The sequence below is a fragment of the Hyperoodon ampullatus genome (assembly GCF_949752795.1).
Source record: "Hyperoodon ampullatus genome assembly, chromosome: 2".
Lineage (NCBI taxonomy): Eukaryota > Metazoa > Chordata > Mammalia > Artiodactyla > Ziphiidae > Hyperoodon > Hyperoodon ampullatus.
In genome coordinates, this window is record NC_136915.1 from 178351136 (window position 1) to 178368526 (window position 17391).

The following is a 17391-nucleotide window of genomic DNA, read 5'->3' on the forward strand; positions in this document are numbered from 1 at the left end:
AACAAGTATCTTCTGTGGGTTTTTTTGGTAGTATTTTCTATTCTTAATATTTTATAATTCTACCTGTGGATGAACTTATTTATTTATTTATTTATTTATTCATTCATTTATTTTTTGCGGTACGTGGGCCTCTCACTGTGTGGCCTCTCCCGTTACGGAGCACAGGCTCCGGACACGCAGGCTCAGCGGCCATGGCTCACAGGCCCAGCCGCTCCGCGGCATGTGGGATCTTCCTGGACCGGGGCACGAACCCGCGTCCCCTGCATCGGCAGGTGGACTCTCAACCACTGCGCCACCAGGGAAGCCCCTTTATTTACATTCTTGAGTCACTCTGGCTCAAGAAGTTTTGCTCTACTCTGTAGAATAGGATGATGATACGGAGACATGTCCCTCCATTCAGGTACAGACGAGTTTTGGGGTGACAGCCATAGTCAGTCGTATCATCAGAGAGGTTGTTTGACAGAGGTTACTTTGTAAAATTATGACAATTGTTGCTTGTTCATAGGCTTCTGGTGATCAAAGAAAATTTACTGACACTGGAAATGTGCTGTCTGTGGCTAATCTGCTTTGCTTTAATTCCTTAGGTGCAGCTATTTTCTTTGAATTCAAACACTACAAGCCTAAAAAAAGGTTTACCAGCACCAAGTGTTTTGCTTTCATGGAGATGGATGAAATTAAACCTGGGCCAATTGTAATAGAACTGTAAGTGATGCACATACAGAATTAGTACTATTTTAACGGTGACTACTCTCTCTTCTTAATATGTAACCTTGGAATAGATCAGTTATCAATGGTTTTTCTATTGTGGTTACAGATACAAGAAACCCACTGACTTTAAAAGAAAGAAATTGCAATTATTGACCAAGAAACCACTTTATCTTCATCTGCATCAAACTTTGCACAAGGAATGATCCTGACATGAATACCCTGGAACTTCTGTGAATCTTACCACTCAGTAGAAACCATCCTAGCTCTGTGTAGCACATTCGCCCTTCAACAGGCAGGAAGCAAGCCGTACCCAGGCCAGCTGGCCAGAGTGAGTCCATTACAAAGCTGTAGCACAGAATTCAAAGTCCAGCACGTCACTGATATACAAGACTCCTTTGGATACAGGCTTATTGTAGATCTTGAAACGTTTTCACTTTTCTATTAATCGTGCAATGAATAGCCTCTTTTCTAATTTGCCACTCCTCCTGCCCTGCTTCCTGGAACGACACTGTTGTGGGTGGAATGTGCTCACCGTCACACTTAATACAGCAATAAGAGTGTGCTAGCGTTTACACACCTGTCCACTTCTGCTCCAATATGCTCTTCGGTTTTTCGAGTTAATGTCAAACTTTGGGTTGATGTGGGTAGGATAGTATGAAACTGCTTTGAGAGGAATTGGACCAATTATGCTGCCCAAGGTCAGTCTGGAAATGTATAGGCTGCTCCTCGGAGACGGCCTTGATTCACCCTGATCTCATGGTTCTCCTGCTTAGAAATAGTGTGCCTTGGCCAAATCAGTATCCCATATGGGCGTGTTCGCAGGTGGTAGCTGTGATTTTTCCAGATGACCGGATCGTTTTTCTGAAAGTGAGCATATTTTTAGTCATGTTGATTAGCTTCCTTCTACATCACATCATTACTCTTTCTGATAGTGATTCTGGGGTTAGTGATGGAACCATCTCAGAATAATTACAAATTCTTGGTGGGTTTATAATGTCTTCTAAGTAGTGTAATCTAAAAATAATTTGAGTCAGATGCTAACAAGATACTGCAGGAATAACTGCTGTTTTTCTGACAACTGATTGTGAAACCTTAAAACCTGCATACCTCTTCTTATAGTGATGAGTATGCAAATCTGGAGATATTCTATTTTTTTTTATATAGGTAGATAGGATTGCCATTTATTTCCTATGTAGATATACTGACATTCATCCATATGGAAATATGCAGGTCATTAGCTTTTTATAATTTGGCTATTTACATTCTTTTGACTTAATAATGGGGCATAAATAAAACTTTCATAGAACACATGAGGTGGATATTTGATACACAGAACATTTAAGATTTGGGGTGGGCATTCTGTGGGTTAGATGTGGAGCCCACGTATTTAATAGTCACTATTTTAAATGACCAATGCTAGCATGAGGGGAATGCAGTGCCAGTACTTGGCCTATTTTTAAACTCGTGTAATAAGCCTAGTCAATACCGTTCAGTATGTTTGCTTTTTAAAATAAGTAACCACAATTAAGTTCTAGCCCTTGCACTTCAAGAGATCTAGTCTCCACTTTCAGTTGTTAGGTCAGTTCTGTTTACTATGATGGATGTTAAAAAACTATGAGCCTGAAGAATTCTCAACCCAATTTAGTCTTGCCTCCCTCTTGATTAGTTTAATTCCAGATGATTCCATCCACAGTAGCTTGAGGGGATGAGGAATTTGCCTTAATAAATTACTTTGTTGTTCACTCAACTCTTAGACTGTGAGTTGTCAGCCCCGCGCCCTGCCCCCCCCAGACTGTAAGCTCCTCGGGGCAAGAACCACATGTTCTCCATGTCACGTACATTTTCTGAGGTGCTTGGCAGCGCTCTGTACCCTGTGGAGTACTCAGTACCTTTTGTTTGATGTTGCTGACAAGACCTAAAAATAATCCCTTAAAAAACCTACCATTAAAATGTAGCAAAACTGATACATTGTTCTTTCTCTTTTCTCATAGACCATAAGACATGTATATCAAGGTGATAGTTTATGTCACATCTGCTGTCATTCACAAAAGTACGGTTTAGATGAACTACAAATGCCTTTCATCAGTGTTAAAGAAGCTTAAATCGAACATCGCTGATTAGCTTAGCTTTGTAATTCAGACCTGAAATAAAAAAAACGAGCGACTGTCTCGAAGCAGTAGACACAGAATACTCCACATCCCACAAATCATTTACTTTTCGATGAAAAGATCAGGCACTGAATAGTAACCACAACTACAGCAGACTTCCAGGCTGAAACGTTGCTGCTCCGTAACTGAGATGACTTTAGCAACTAAGCCCAGAAAGACAGTTAGCTGGAGATGACTTCTGAAACAGATGTAATTTTCAAGCCAGTCGGGGCTAATGTGACTCAGGGTGATGCCCCCCCCAACCCTCTCCAAACTGGCGGCTTGCCTGGGCTGGGCTGCCGAAGGGGTGCAAACAGAGGGCTCTGAGAGGCGGCAGGGACGGCAAGTCTGGGGCCGCTCGGCTAAGCCACAGGTGGCAGTTCTCTACAACTGACTGACTTCTCAATATGAAACACAGAATAAACACCAAAAAGGCTTTAGAGGTTAAAAAAAAAAAAGAAAAAGACTCCAGGATTTGATGTTGAAATAGATTTAATTTACCTTTGCTACTATATTATCTTCCTAACTGGTGTAATCTATATTTAAATACTATTTAAATTTTGAAATTATCTTAACTTCACCATTATTTCACGTCCTGACGAGATTGATATACTCAAAAGCTGTATTTGTGACTTAATCTTTTTATTTTACATGGTTAAAAATAACCTATGCTGTTAACTACGGAGTTTTCCTCTTAAATTTCTTCTATTCTTGATAATAAACAGGACAGAGATGGAATTCTCTTTTCCTGAAAAACTCCTTATGTATTCGTTATGAACTTTGGAAGAGTTGTCTTCTTTCAACGGTCCGTATCTTTCTAAAGTGGCATCTTTTAGTTTAGTATAAAGAAAAAATTTTGTTTCACAGTGAAGCATTTGCTTTATTTTATAAGGTATTCTTAGAGGATTAAATATCCTAATGGTGACAAGTCACGGTGCAGATTTCAGTAGTATCATTACATCACAGAACTTCAGAGAATGCGAGAGTATGATCTAGCCGCGAACAACAATATCAACCTTTTATAATTCTGATTTAATTGAAATCTTAAACTTCTTGAAATGTGCTACAGAGTTACTGTAGTTTAAAGTGTCTGTTGAGTTAGTTCTTAGAAACATTGTTTAAAAGACCTGGTGCAGTAATGGGCATAGCAAGTATGATGCAATCCTAGATTCTCAGATTTACTGATTTTTAAATATAAGTGCCAGTATTCAAATATGAATTTTGGAATAGGATCAATCAACAAAAAGAACTGAGTTCAGCCCATGGTTGCTGACCTAGGGCATGTTACAAGCCTCACAATCCTAAATCATTCTTTCTCATAGTATTATCTACTCTTTGCCCCTTTTCGCCATATTTCTTGAAAGTCAGCGGCAAGGTATAGGAGAAATAACAGACTCTCTACATTTTTTAAAAGAAATTTTCTTACTTTTATGGTCATGACACATCATTTTCATTTTTCTGTTATGCACCCTAACGCAAGAACGGTAAAAGCAACAGAATATCAGGTCAAACAACTCCTGCTACATGTAAACTCATACTCAGAAAACCATTCTCAACCAGGCAGAGCCACAAAAAAGCACGTGAATGCTGTCCACATTGGCCCACTGACTTCTTTGAAGTAGAAGGAAGACATATCAGTTGTGGTGCTTCCCAGTGACTTTGAGGTTGAACTCATGAGCGGTGAGCCAGGGAAGTGTGCTGCCAGGTCACCATCTTCAGTTCCGGAAGCTTGAGTTTACATGTTTCCAAAATGGTACAAGTCTCGTGAGAAAACAGTGAATCAACAGACACTTGGAAAATATTAATAACCAAATTTTTATGAACTGTTACTACAAAGAACTTCAGCAAGAGGGGAGATAAAAGTGTAGTGATCTTTTAGTAAACATTTTTAGCGTAACAGTCTTTGCGACCAGATATTTTTTAAAAATCAAGCTTATAAATACTGTTGCTCTGTATTCAACTGGTGTACACTAAAAATAGGATAATAAATGGAAATACATGTTCTTATAGCATTTCCACAGGAAATGTTCATATTTTTCACGACATTCTAAATCATTTAGCAGTTACATATGCTACATTAACTAAAACACAGGTATTCTTTATTGCACATTTCAAAGTTGTAAGGAGGCTCTAGCTTACAAGGTGATTTTTACTTTGGGGCGGGGGAAAATGATATTTTTTAACTGTTTGGCTCAAAAATGCACACTGCCAGGGCAGCTTAGTTCTAAAAACAAACCTTTTAAAATCAACTTTTGGATTTTGAAGCCAGTGAAAATCCTCTACTGTCATGAACAGCGCACAGTCCACTTTCTCTCAGACTACACGTCCGAGGTCAGTTACGGGCTCTGTTTGAAAGCCTGCGAACAGCCCTGGCTAGTGCTCTGAGAGGCAGGCGGGGGCTCACCTCTGGAGCCGGAAGCCGGTGAGTCTCTTGCAGCAGAGGAAGGTGGATAATCCTGGGGGCCATGGGTTGGGGGTGGTAATCGGGTACCAGGGAAAAAGTACTCTCTTGGGCCAAGAGAGCCTAAAGGTCTAAAAGGTGCGTGTCCTGGTAAGAATTCTCGAGGGTCAAGAGGCAGGTCCCGTTTTCCTGGTGGAACGCCTGGTGCATATTCTCTTAAGCCTAGTGGTGGACGCAAACCAGGACCTGGAAAAATTAAAATTCAGTCATGTAACTACATATGAACATATCTAAATTTAGATGATTCCATGTATGTTAATCTTTAATTCCTCATACCCCTTGAAGTCAGGTGATGGCATCCCCACTTTATAGATGAGGCAAGCTGAGGCTCAGCAAGTTTAAGTTACATGCCTGTAGCCAGCCAGCCATGAAGCAACATAGGCTGGATTTAAACGTGGCTCTACCTAGCTTGTGGTTTTTTCGACAACACAATTCTGATGTCTTTATCTCACAAGAGCTTGATTTGTACTTAGAAGTACTATATATCATACTAAGACGATAGATTATGAAATAAGGGCTTCACTGTTAGTAAATTTTGATAAGGGAAATTCCACTGTTACTGTATCAATTAAAAACTCATGCAGTAGTCAGCATGGACCTACATATGCCATCAAAATCAAGGTGTCTGCCCTGCTGGGAAAGGCCTTCCAGCTCCACCTAATTAAATTCAGCAACATTCTACCTAGTAGCTATTACATTTTACCTTCTCTTTAACATTTCCTTCCTATTTACTCTCAAGGTGGGGAGTGATGGATTCATCTTTCCTTCTTTTATACTCTGTGACCCATTGCTTATACTTCCATTATGGTGATTACAAGTTTTATGTTGTATATAATGTATGTATGTGTCCTATAGGATGCCTTAAGCTCCTGGAGTTAGGAGAGTTAATTCCATCCATTACAGAGCCTAGTATGTAGCCAGAGATGTTCAAGAAACATAGGCAGAAATAGTATTTCTGACTTTCTATGAACATCCCATTTTCCCTTGTCTACAAGAGATACCTACTGCCCATCTCAGTATAGGGAGATTATGCAGCACCCCATGTGTCCTGAGAAACGGACAGAAAAGTTCAAATGTACTCAGCCAGCTTTACCCTTTCATTGCACAGCCCTGCGCAGCAACTGTTAAAATGTTATCAAGGATTAGAGTGAAAAGATGAATACGCTTCACAAGTCCATTACTACCGTTCAATCATACCAAAGGGTGGAGGAAGTGGCCGAGGCCCAAAAGGCCTGCAGAGTTGGGGAGGTGGTCCGTATCGAATGGGCGGCAGTAGAGGGCCTCCCACGGGGGAGCTCAGGAGGGGCGCCCCTGGAAAAGGAGGGGGCCCTTTTGCAGCCGTAGTAACCTGCAAAGGAGAAGTAATGAAAGTTCTGAAATGCTTGGTTATGACAGATAAAAGCACCAACACCAGTAAAAGCTAAAACCCAATGAAGCAGATGTCAGGCACTTGTCCAAAGAGCGAACTACGGCAACACAACTCTACCCCTCCTATCTGTCCCACTGACAGCTCGGGCGGGTTCAAAGAACGTCAGAGGAGTGAACACTTTCCCCGTAATCATATTATTGCTCGTATGGGCAAACAGAAGAGGATGCAAGAGGACTGTCAAAGGATATTAACAGAGGCGATTCCCAACTAAGAACTAACAATCATACCATACACACCGTAAACTGCTTCTAGGGCAGCCCCTCCCGCCTGCCCCAGTAGCTCATTTTTCCATATTAAGAGTGGAAAGAACAAAAGGGAATGAAAAATCCATTTTCTACGCACGTAAGAAGAGCTAATATTCAGAGTACCTTCAATTTCCTTTCATGTGTTATAAGATCTCACCTTGGTTTAAACATAAGGGACCAGAGGCACAGAGGGTATTAGATAACTCGCCAGAGGTCACACAGCACGTAGGAGGCTGGCCTGGAATCCACTATCAGTCTGACTCCAAGCCAGTGCCGTCCTCCTCTGCCCCCGCTATCAGAGGAGGCTGTACTCTCTTTGAAGTCAGTCTGCTACTTCAAAGGGGTCTTAGGTCTTAGCCAGGCTGCCCTGGGACACAAAGAGCTCTCGAGCCATGTGTATTCCTGGAGTCCTGCACGGGAACTCGCAAGTATTTCCCGACAGAGATAACGGTATATATTCAAGTTCAGCAGGCACAGCTCCAGCATCCACCCCCATTCACCAGTAACGCCGTCCTTCACATTACGAGGTGCTGACCACTCCTTCCCTGCGGAAGCTGGGTTGGAAATTCTCAATAATGAAAATATGTATCTCGATGTCAACACAGTAAAGCACTGTGAGGTACAATCAGAGGACTTACCAGCTGTCGCAGCTACACAAGTTACAAGAGAATACACTTATGTGAACATAATTTAAGGCTACTGCTGGGAACTGGCACAACAGGTAATTAAAGATTTCCACTATTCAGTACTTCATTTATAGCAAACATCCTCTGTTACTAATCTGTAATTTCAGATTATTCAAAATAGGGCTTGCCTGGTATACCACTGGAGATATTCTTAAATAGCACACTTCCAAACAAATACGTAATAATGATGAATTTACACAATATACGATGAACTGATTTGCCTTAGAGTACTCAACACCGAAGCACACAATACAGAACTGAAGTGATGACTTTTCACATTTTAAGGTTAATTACAACAGATGCTCTAAAGAGATTAATCACCTAACCAAAAGAGGAAAAAGGAGTGAAAACCAACCGACCAACCAGACTTCGCGACCCAGCAACACTTCCAAGTCACTAGTGAGGTCGGTGCTGCCGTGCGATTCAAAGCAAAGCAGATCAGTGTCACGCTCCTCAGCTCTTTTCCAGAAATACACCAAGTAAAAAGCCCAGTTCAGCCTACAAGGACTTAGTGCCACTGGATGCTCAGCCAAAGACGTAATGCTGGGAACTGAAGGGCCTTCAGGCTCTTGGGGAACAGCTTGCTTTTTCAAAAAGTAAATGAGATGGTACAGACATAAAACAACACACAAAAGGGAGATGGACGAGGCAAAGAGAGGGCGTTGTAGAAAAAGTTAGATGCTTCCTGAAATACCTAATTACAATTCAAAGTGACCGCAGAATTTACCTTGCCCTCATCCATCACCTTAGAGGGCGAAGAGCTTCTTGAGCTACTGTTCATCATGGGAGCTGCACCCGATTCTGGATCTGTGGGAGGCCAGAGAACTGAGTTAGACTTATTCTGACTTGTAAACTCTCTGAAGAAGAATACCAAGTCCTCTACCCAACTCCTCCACAATTTGAGACTCTTTGAACACACTTAGGTCCCTTACCAGAGGCAGAGGGTTTCCCAGATGCCTCAGATGACCATCGAGGACGAGGTAGAGGCCCATCCACTGACCCTTGAGAGAGAAATAACAGCCCTTGCCTGAATTTTTCAGAATAAACCAATTGTGGACAGGTCAGGTTTCAGTTCTACCCAGAAAGCAAAATTTAAAATGGGTCTCCCTATGGGAACATATGTATAACTGATTCATTTTGTTATAAAGCAGAAACTAACACACCATTGTTAAGCAATTATACTCCAATAAAGATGTAAAAAAAAAAAATAGAAAAAATAAAATAAAATAAAATGGGTGTCCCAATACGTATGAGGAGAAATCACTAACAATTTATGCACAAACTTAAAGAATTAAAATAAGAACTATCTTGGATTGAAAGACCTGCACATTAATAGCACTGGTCAGGTACTTCAAGCTACAGGCAATTGTATAGGCTATTTTTTCAGTCTATATGTAATCTGACTTCCATATCTTACCAAGTATTATAGACATATTTGTGATTAGAAACAGACTTATAGCATTTCACATTAATGAGAAACAGATGTACACTGCATAAATGATATAGTTTTAAGGCTACTTTTATATTATTCAAGAGAAGAACTCAACAGAAGTTTAAAGATAAAGGCCTATACTTCACAGCAAAAAATCTGAAAAGAAACAAACAACAATAAGAATAAATGATATTTACATATTTGTTTTACATATACACTTATACATGACAAATAGTATTGTTATAATAATAAATAAACGCTTTTTGTTCTAAAGCAAATCTAAAGTAGACTATTTATCCACCAAGACAAAATTAAGAAATTTCCTTCTTTATATCGGACAGACCCAAATTCTCAACTGCTGCTTGCATCAGAATTCTCAAAGAAGGAAAAAACTCTTGAAACAGTTTACTGCAAGGTAACACGTCAATGCTCACCAAATTCACTTCGAGGCATCTCTCTTCGGTTAAGCGTAGCAGACAGAGGTCTTGCGGGTGGGTCTGCTGTCAGTGGCGGGGAGCATTCTCCACCACTCACAGGAGATGGGCCAAAAGAGCCATTCTGGCTCAGAGGACCTGAAGACAACGGGCAATAATTACCACTTTAAGTGAACCTTGTTTTTCTAAGTTCTTGGGATTATTTCTAGGGCATCATAAATATTACACACATATTCAGAAATAAAAAGTAATTTAAACACATTTTCCACCAAAAAATAGATTGCAGCCCTTTAAAAGTGCTCCCTACCTCTCCGTGGAAGGTTCTGTGTGTTGGGTCTTCCTGGCTTTGGTTTTATAATCACAGGTTCTTCTTGCAGCATTGCCATCTTTTGGGTTAGTTCCAGTAATCTTGAATATAGAGAAAGAATGGATTTAAATATGAAATAGAAAATTAATTCCTTATTGGATACCACACAGCACAGCCTTTAGAAACTCTAAAACACACTGAAAATATGTTTTAAAATCACATACTTGTGTCTCAAGTTGGCAGCTTCTCTTTTCTCTTCAGCTATAGCTCTTTCTGCAGCACGAGCTTTGAGCTATTGGAGAAAAAAAATATCCAAAATAAGCTGTGGTAGACAACACACAAAATAAAGAAAAGAAAAAAAAAATCTTACCCAGTTATCGTGAGCTTTTTTCTCATGAGTAGCGATCTGAAAAAATAACACATCAAAAAATATGTTCAGAGATTCATTATAATAATATGTATTAGAAAGCAAAGAAGTCTGCTGCTGTAGGGCAGTATAATTATTACCTGGTTTTTAAATGAGCGCTCTGTTTTCTGTAATTCTTCCTCCATTTCTTCAATTCTCCGCCTAAGAATTAAACTTGCTTTTATCATTTAGAGCACAACTGAATAATATTTTAAACAATCTTGCCATGTTCCCTTTACTCTAACAGCTACAGCTGTACCCTTTCAGACTTCATCCATATGTATAAAAACACATTCTACATGGCTGTAATAAGAGTACACTGTGATCAAAACTAATACTGCATAATTTCCTTCCTTATTATTTAATAGCTGGAGATTCTGAACTGATATTTTATAATTTCCTTAACTGTTCTCTTCAATATGTTCTCAAACAATCCCGCTATAAATATTTTTCTCCATAAAGCTTTTTCTTCCTTTAATTATATCCACAGAAAATTTCCCAGAGCTATGATTACTGGGTCTATCAAATAGCATGATCATTTAAAAAAAATTAATTAATTAATTTTATTTTTGGCTGCATTGGGTCTTTGCTGCATGCGGGCTTTCTCTAGTTGCAGCAAGTGGGGGCTAGTCTTTGTTGCGGTGCAAGGGCTTCTCATTGCGGTGGCTTCTCTTGTTGCGGAGCACAGGCTCTAGGCATGCGGGCTTCAGTAGTTGTGGCACGTGGGCTCAGTAGTTGTGGCCCATGGGTTCTAGAGCGCAGGCTCAGTAGTTGTGACACACAGGCTTAGCTGCTCCGTGGCATGTGGGATCTTCCCGGACCGGGACCCGAACCTATGTCCCCTGCCTTGGCAGGCAGATTCTTAACCACTGCGCCACCAGGAAGGCCCCAGCATGATCATTTTAATGGTTTTTAAATACATCATACAGCAAACTGCCTTCCAAAAAGAATTTCTCTGATATATAAAACCACTCAGAATTGTTGGCATGAACCAATTTCCCTTACAGTCTTGTCAGTGTTGGGTGTAAGGAAATTTTTGTGAATTTAACACTTTTTCCTTTGTTAACTTAAAATTTATTTTTTCTCATGTTAATTAAATGTTTTGACCACTTATTTCTGCTTCTGTGCCATTTTGTTCCACACAGTGTAAAACAGTTTTTTTTTTTTTTAAAAGCCAACAGTAGTTTCATCAGCCACTGACACCCTCCTCAGAAGCTGAACTCACTTGTAAGTTTTCACTTCCTCTGCCGCCGAAACCGCCTTTTCATCTGCAGCTGACAGCCGCTGCTCTCTTTCTTGCCGCTCATACTCTTCTTGACTCAATTTCCTAAGATAAAATCAGTTGTCAAATGAAAGTGTTTCTCTTGCTCTCCCAGCCGTCTGTCTGAATGCCTCCTTGTTACTTCCTATCCTCTCTAAAACACACATACAAACAAGTCATAGGAAGGAATTCAAACCTGCCACTTAAGGATAAAAATCAAACTCTGCCCTGTTGGCAAATCACCTGCATTTTTAAACTTCTCCTCATAATTCTCTACTCACTAGTGAATGAAACAAACAAATGGAAAAAAACACTCTGTGCCCCATGGGCAAGTTTCCTGTGTTTGAGACAACGAAAGCTCATTTTACTTCAATGTGGAAAGCCAGGGCTGATCAACCTAACACAATTAAACTTATTAGGATAGAGCAGGGGATAATTATTGCTCTTATTTCTACCATGGAAAGACCTGTAATTACTTCTCTTACTTCAATCTTGGAAGGACTATTTCTCAATCCAAGGCTGGTACCATGATAATTAGCCCCCCAAAAGCCTTTTAGAACATCTTCTAGTTGTGCAGTTAACCACAGATTAATTCTACACTTCAGATGTGGGACTCCTACTGCCTATTTCAATAGAATTATGATTAAAGGAAAGAGAAAAATCTTAGAATTGGCCATGTCTACTGGATAGAAAAAGAATCTAAGCTGTCCCGTAATCAGAGTATCATCTACTGGAAACTGGTTTTAACCTACTAACCTTGGAGCTCAAGATATCAATCTACTATACCAGAGATTGCAATGGTAGCAACATGGTTTTAAAATGCTATTTTCTTGTTACCCTTGTACTTCTTTGACCATAGTTCTGATTCAAAGGAAACTTGAAACAATTTCTATGAAACAGAAGCATAATCAGAAGAGCTATAGTAAAAACAGTTAGTAATCAAAGAGAAAAAGGGTTGTATATTCTTTTGTAACTGTCCATTTAATACTCAGCATATGTCTTATGAATAGCTATAATATACTTTACCTAGTAAGATGCTAAAGATAAAAATATGGGCAAAGTACTATCCCTACACTGAGTTCACAGTTCAATGTGTAAATGATGTACCTAACAACAGAACAATCCCTAAATCAGGAAGAGATGTGAGAAAACTGGGTCTTGAAAAAAGATCAGAGAGAATTTTGCTTCCAGGACTGAATGAGTTAGTCTGAGAACACTGAAAACAAATAGAGCATTCGACAAAAATATAAAGAACATGCTTGAAGGCATCAGAGAGCTAATATATTAGCTAGTAAGCTAATATGAGGCCAAGATCTAGTAAAAAAATAAAAAAGAATCTCAGAATTACAAATAAGCCTGGCATCTGAAGCCACTTTTCCCCTAGGTTCACCCATGCACTTAAGACAATGTAGAGATATAAGGAGGCTACTGAATAGTTTTCAAAATATTCCTGGCTGCATAGAAAATGAAGTGGAGCTCAGGGACCCTAGTAAAAGCCCTGGGCTTTAGGTTGAGGCTAGAAAGAGCTGTGCACTTGGAGTACCAAATGAGCAATGCAGTGTCCTTTGAAGGAACTAAGACCTTTTTTTTTTTTTTTTTTTTTGGCTGCGTTGGGTCTTCATTGCTGCGCGCAGGCTTTCTCTAGTTCTGGTGAGCGGGAGCTGCCCTTTGTTGAGGTGCGCAGGCTTCTCATTGCAGTGGCTTCTCTTGTCGCGAAGCACAGGCTCTAGGCATGCTGGCTTCAGTAGTTGTGGCATGCGGGCTCACAGGCTCTAGAGCGCAGGCTCATTAGTTGTGGCGCACAGGCTTAGTTGCTCTGCGGCATGTGGGGATCTTCCCGGACCAGGGCTCAAACCCATGTTCCCTGCACTGACAGGCGGATTGTTAACCACTGTGCCACTAGGGAAGTCCAGAACTAAGCCATTTTTGAATGACCTTTATTGCTGACTGGATTAAAATGACGACCACCTGCTAGAAATAAACTCAAATATTTTCTCTAGGAAAACAACACCATTCTAGGCCCCAATTCCCTCTACAATGTTTGCCACTCAGTCAAAACTGTCTAGGCACCCCACAAGACACTGTGATTAAAATCTAAAAGGCAAGAGGAATGACCCATCGAGGATCCACATAATGGAATTACCACACAGACTTTAAAATAACTGTGCCTTATATATTCATGGAAGCAAAAGTCAAGATTACAAATTTCAGCAAAGGATTAGAAACTACAAAACTGAAGCACAGTAACTGGAATTAAGAACTCAATTAATGATTTTAGTAGCAGATTTGATAACTGAAGTGAGATGTTAGCACACTGGAAGACAGGTCAGAAAAAAAATCAGAATGAAGCAAATATAGGTAAGAATGTAGCAGACATAGGGGAAATTATTTTTAAAAAGGTTTAAATGGAATCTCAGAAGAAGAGAGAATGAGGCAGAATCAACATATGGAGAAAGACCCCAAAATTCAGGAGGTGCTGATGACCCCAAACAGCATAAATGCAAAATAGTTAGGGAAGGGGAGGGGAAGGAGAAGAGAAACACAAACCCAACATCCACACCTAGGCACCGCCCAATAAACTGCTAAAAATCCGAAAGAGAACTTTTAAAGGCAGCAACGGCAGGGGTGAGACATCTGAACAGGGAAAATAAGAGTGATACTGGATTCCTTAAAGAAACTTCAAAACCAGAAAGTAACAGGTTATCTTTAAAGTGCTGGAATTAAATAACTGCAAAAATCCCAGAGCCAGCAGAATATCCTTAAAAAATGAAATCAAAATAAAGATGTTTTCACACAAAGATAGGTTGATGAAATCTGTCACTAAAGGACATTCTTCAAGTAGAATGAAAGTGATCCCAAAAGGAAGACCAAAGGTGCAGGAGAGGATGAAGAACTACAGGAACTACGGGCAGACCTCAGAGATACTGCAGGTTCAGTTCCAGACCACCACAATAAAGTGGAGAAAGAAAGTGAGTTTTGGAATTTTCTGGTTTCCCAGTGCATGTAAAAGTTATGTTTACACTATACTGTAGTCTATTATAAACTGTGCAACAGCATTATGTCTGAAAAACAACATACAAGCCTTAACTATCAAATACTTTACTGCTGAAATATGCTAACCATCATCTGAGCCTTCATAATCTTTTTCTTTTTTTTTTTGCAGTACGCGGGCCTCTCACTGCTGTGGCCTCTCCCATTGCGGAGCACAGGCTCCGGACGCGCAGGCTCAGCGGCCATGGCTCACGGGCCCAGCCGCTCCACGGCATGTGGGATCTTCCCGGACCGGGGCACGAACCCGTGTCCCCTGCATCGGCAGGAGGACTCTCAACCACTGCGCCACCGGGGAAGCCCTGAGCCTTCATAATCTTTAAAGTAACATCAAAGATCACTGATCACAGATCACCATAACAAATATAATAATGAAAAAGTTTGAAATACTGCGAGAATTACCAAAATGTGACAGAGACACAAAGTGAGCAAAAGCTGTTGGAAAAATGGTGCCGAAAGACTTGCTTGACACGGGGTTGCCACGAGCCTTCAATGTGTAAGAAATGCAGTATCTGCAAAGCGCAATAAAGCAAAGTGCAATAAAACCAGGTATGCTTGTATAAATATGTGTGTAAATCAAGTGAATACTGGCCGGGAAGCACTGTAATAGACAATAAAAACATCTTGTGGAGTTTAAGTATACAAAGAATTAAAATGCAGGAGCATCTTAACCCAGGAGGGAGTTAAAGCCCAGAAAGAGGTAAATCTATTGACTGAGTAAGTCCAGGATACATGCTGTGGTCTTTAGGGTAAGTATATGAAGACAAGTAAAGCAACCAATAACTACCAAGCTTACACAAGGGAAAAACAGAATTATTAAAAATATTCAAATAATCCAAAAAACAGAAAGAGAAAAAGGAACATAGAACAGGCCATCAAATAGAAAGCAAATACCAATATGTATATTTAAACCTAAATATACATTTAGGCATTACATTATAAGGAAAAAATGAGTACTCACCTGTTTATTTATTTATGCCACAACTCACTCTAGAAAAGATTTTAAGGAACATAAACATTTGAGTAGGCAGGAGACTGCCAGGTGGAAATAATGTAAAAGGCCATTTTTACTACAGAAAAAGCAGCATGCGTAACTACACAGAAGCTCAGCGTGGCATGAAGGAACTGTGGTCAGGTCAGGCTGCAGGTCAGGCAACGTCAGAAGGAGCTGCAGGAGATGCACCTGGACAGGCAGCTCAGGACAGCTGAGGGGCCCTGTGCGTCTGCCAAACAGTCGGAAATTGACCCTGAAGGGAATGGGGGACCTCCTCGACAGATTTTAAACCACATGATGATATACAAGGACTTGTATTTTAGAAAGTTCCTTCTAGAAGCTGTAGACTTGGAAGAAGAGGTATAAGAAAGAGAAACTGGAGATAGGTGATTAGTTAAGGGCTGGCAGAAAAGATGACTTGGGCCTGAGCACACACAGTGGCTTTGGGGATGAAGTGCATGCAATTTGTGCCCTGACATGGTGAATGAATGGATGCTGGAAGAACTGAATAAAATAGTGCCACACTGACTATATTATAAAGAAAGACAATTGCCATTTAGGTGATTCAGATGACTACCGGTGGCAGAGAAGTGCCTTTTTTCCCCCCAATATTTATTTATTTATTTATTTGGCTGCATGGGGTCTTAGTTGTGGCTCACGGGCTCCTCAGTTGTGGCATGAGAACTCTTAGTTGCGGCATGCATGTGGGATCTAGTTCCCTGACCAGGGATCGAACCCAGGCCCCCTGCACTGGGAGTGTGGAGTCGTATCCACTGAGCCACCAGGGAAGTCGCCAGAGAAGTGCTTTTTAAAAAAAAATAATAAATAATGAAATGGGAAATATTTATCTGAAGCAAGTCAGGTATTTAGAGCTAGCCTGAATAAAACTTGGAAAATCTAAACTAATTTCTTGGTGAGCAAAGAATTAGAGAAAAAGTTAGTGGTATGGTTCCAATGTTTAATGGCATCTGGCAATAGCAACCTAAACATATGAAAAAGATTAAATTTGCTTAGCAAAATAAGCCTGCTCATAGACTGCTATAAATGCCAAAGAGTGAAGTATAGGAGCAAACACAAATAGCAACTGCCACCAATAAACTATTTTAGAAGATTCAGGTAATTTTGGCGGAGAAAATTTGAACTATGAAAGTATATCTTTCAAAAGATATCTAACTCCAAATTTGAGATGTATATTTCAAAAGATTAATACCTAAATGTACACATGAAACAGGTATTTCTTTTTTTTTTTATGGTTTCCATATGGTTGTCATTTAGAACACATGCAGTTAAAAAGTTAGGGGCATGTGCTATAGAGTCAGAAAAACCTAGTACAAGGCCCTGCTTCACTACGATGTGATACTGGGTAAGTTACTTAGTCTCTCTGAGCCTCAGCCTCCTACACTTAATATACAAATAATAATTGTACCTATCTTGTAAGTTGCTCTGAGGATGAAACAAGCATTTCTATATTCAAAACTCCCAACAACCTTGCCACAATTACATATTATATATGTATAGTCTGAATATTGACTATATTAAGTCCAAAACTTACAATACTGTATCTAAGTACTCCTTTTGAAGTATTTATTCTATTTAAAATCATGTCATACAAATCACTCAGGATTTTTAAAGGCTATATTAAAAACTAGTAGAACAAATGCAAGACAAATCAGAATGACATAACTAACAACAGCAAAAGTGGAATAAGTGGTGGAGCCTCAGAAAGGGTATGAATCGTCAAAAGAAGCACTTCCAGAACAGCAACTGTTAGTACCTGTTAGTAGCATAACTACTATGCATAACTACTATGGGGTATCATAACTACTACTACTA

General features: G+C 39.9%; 2 protein-coding genes across 6 annotated transcripts in view; one reads left to right on the forward strand and one right to left on the reverse strand.

The window, feature by feature from the left end:
- AIDA (axin interactor, dorsalization associated) overlaps positions 1-911 on the forward strand; it is a gene marked incomplete at its 3' end in the record, with an annotated part of 41986 nt that extends 41075 nt beyond the window's left edge. The window contains exons 9-10 of the mRNA XM_079698070.1: positions 585-702; positions 815-911. Coding sequence (XP_079554196.1) covers positions 585-702; positions 815-911 — 215 coding nt within the window. The remainder of the gene's footprint in view (positions 1-584; positions 703-814) is intronic.
- Positions 912-4447: 3536 nt separating this feature from the next.
- The window catches only part of MIA3 (MIA SH3 domain ER export factor 3), a gene marked incomplete at its 5' end in the record, with an annotated part of 53877 nt that continues 40933 nt past the window's right edge, over positions 4448-17391 (reverse strand). For 3 of the 5 annotated variants that reach the window (XM_079696307.1, XM_079696306.1, XM_079696309.1), the window contains 10 exons: positions 4448-5502; positions 6514-6664; positions 8404-8483; positions 8609-8677; positions 9543-9680; positions 9850-9950; positions 10074-10141; positions 10220-10255; positions 10357-10417; positions 11481-11582. In XM_079696307.1, the coding sequence (XP_079552433.1) occupies positions 5192-5502; positions 6514-6664; positions 8404-8483; positions 8609-8677; positions 9543-9680; positions 9850-9950; positions 10074-10141; positions 10220-10255; positions 10357-10417; positions 11481-11582 (1117 nt within the window). In that variant the 3' untranslated portion in view covers positions 4448-5191. Of the gene's footprint in view, positions 5503-6513; positions 6665-8194; positions 8261-8403; positions 8484-8608; positions 8678-9542; positions 9681-9849; positions 9951-10073; positions 10142-10219; positions 10256-10356; positions 10418-11480; positions 11583-17391 lie in introns of all 5 variants that reach the window. The other 2 variants (XM_079696305.1, XM_079696308.1) reach the window with 1 other exon arrangement.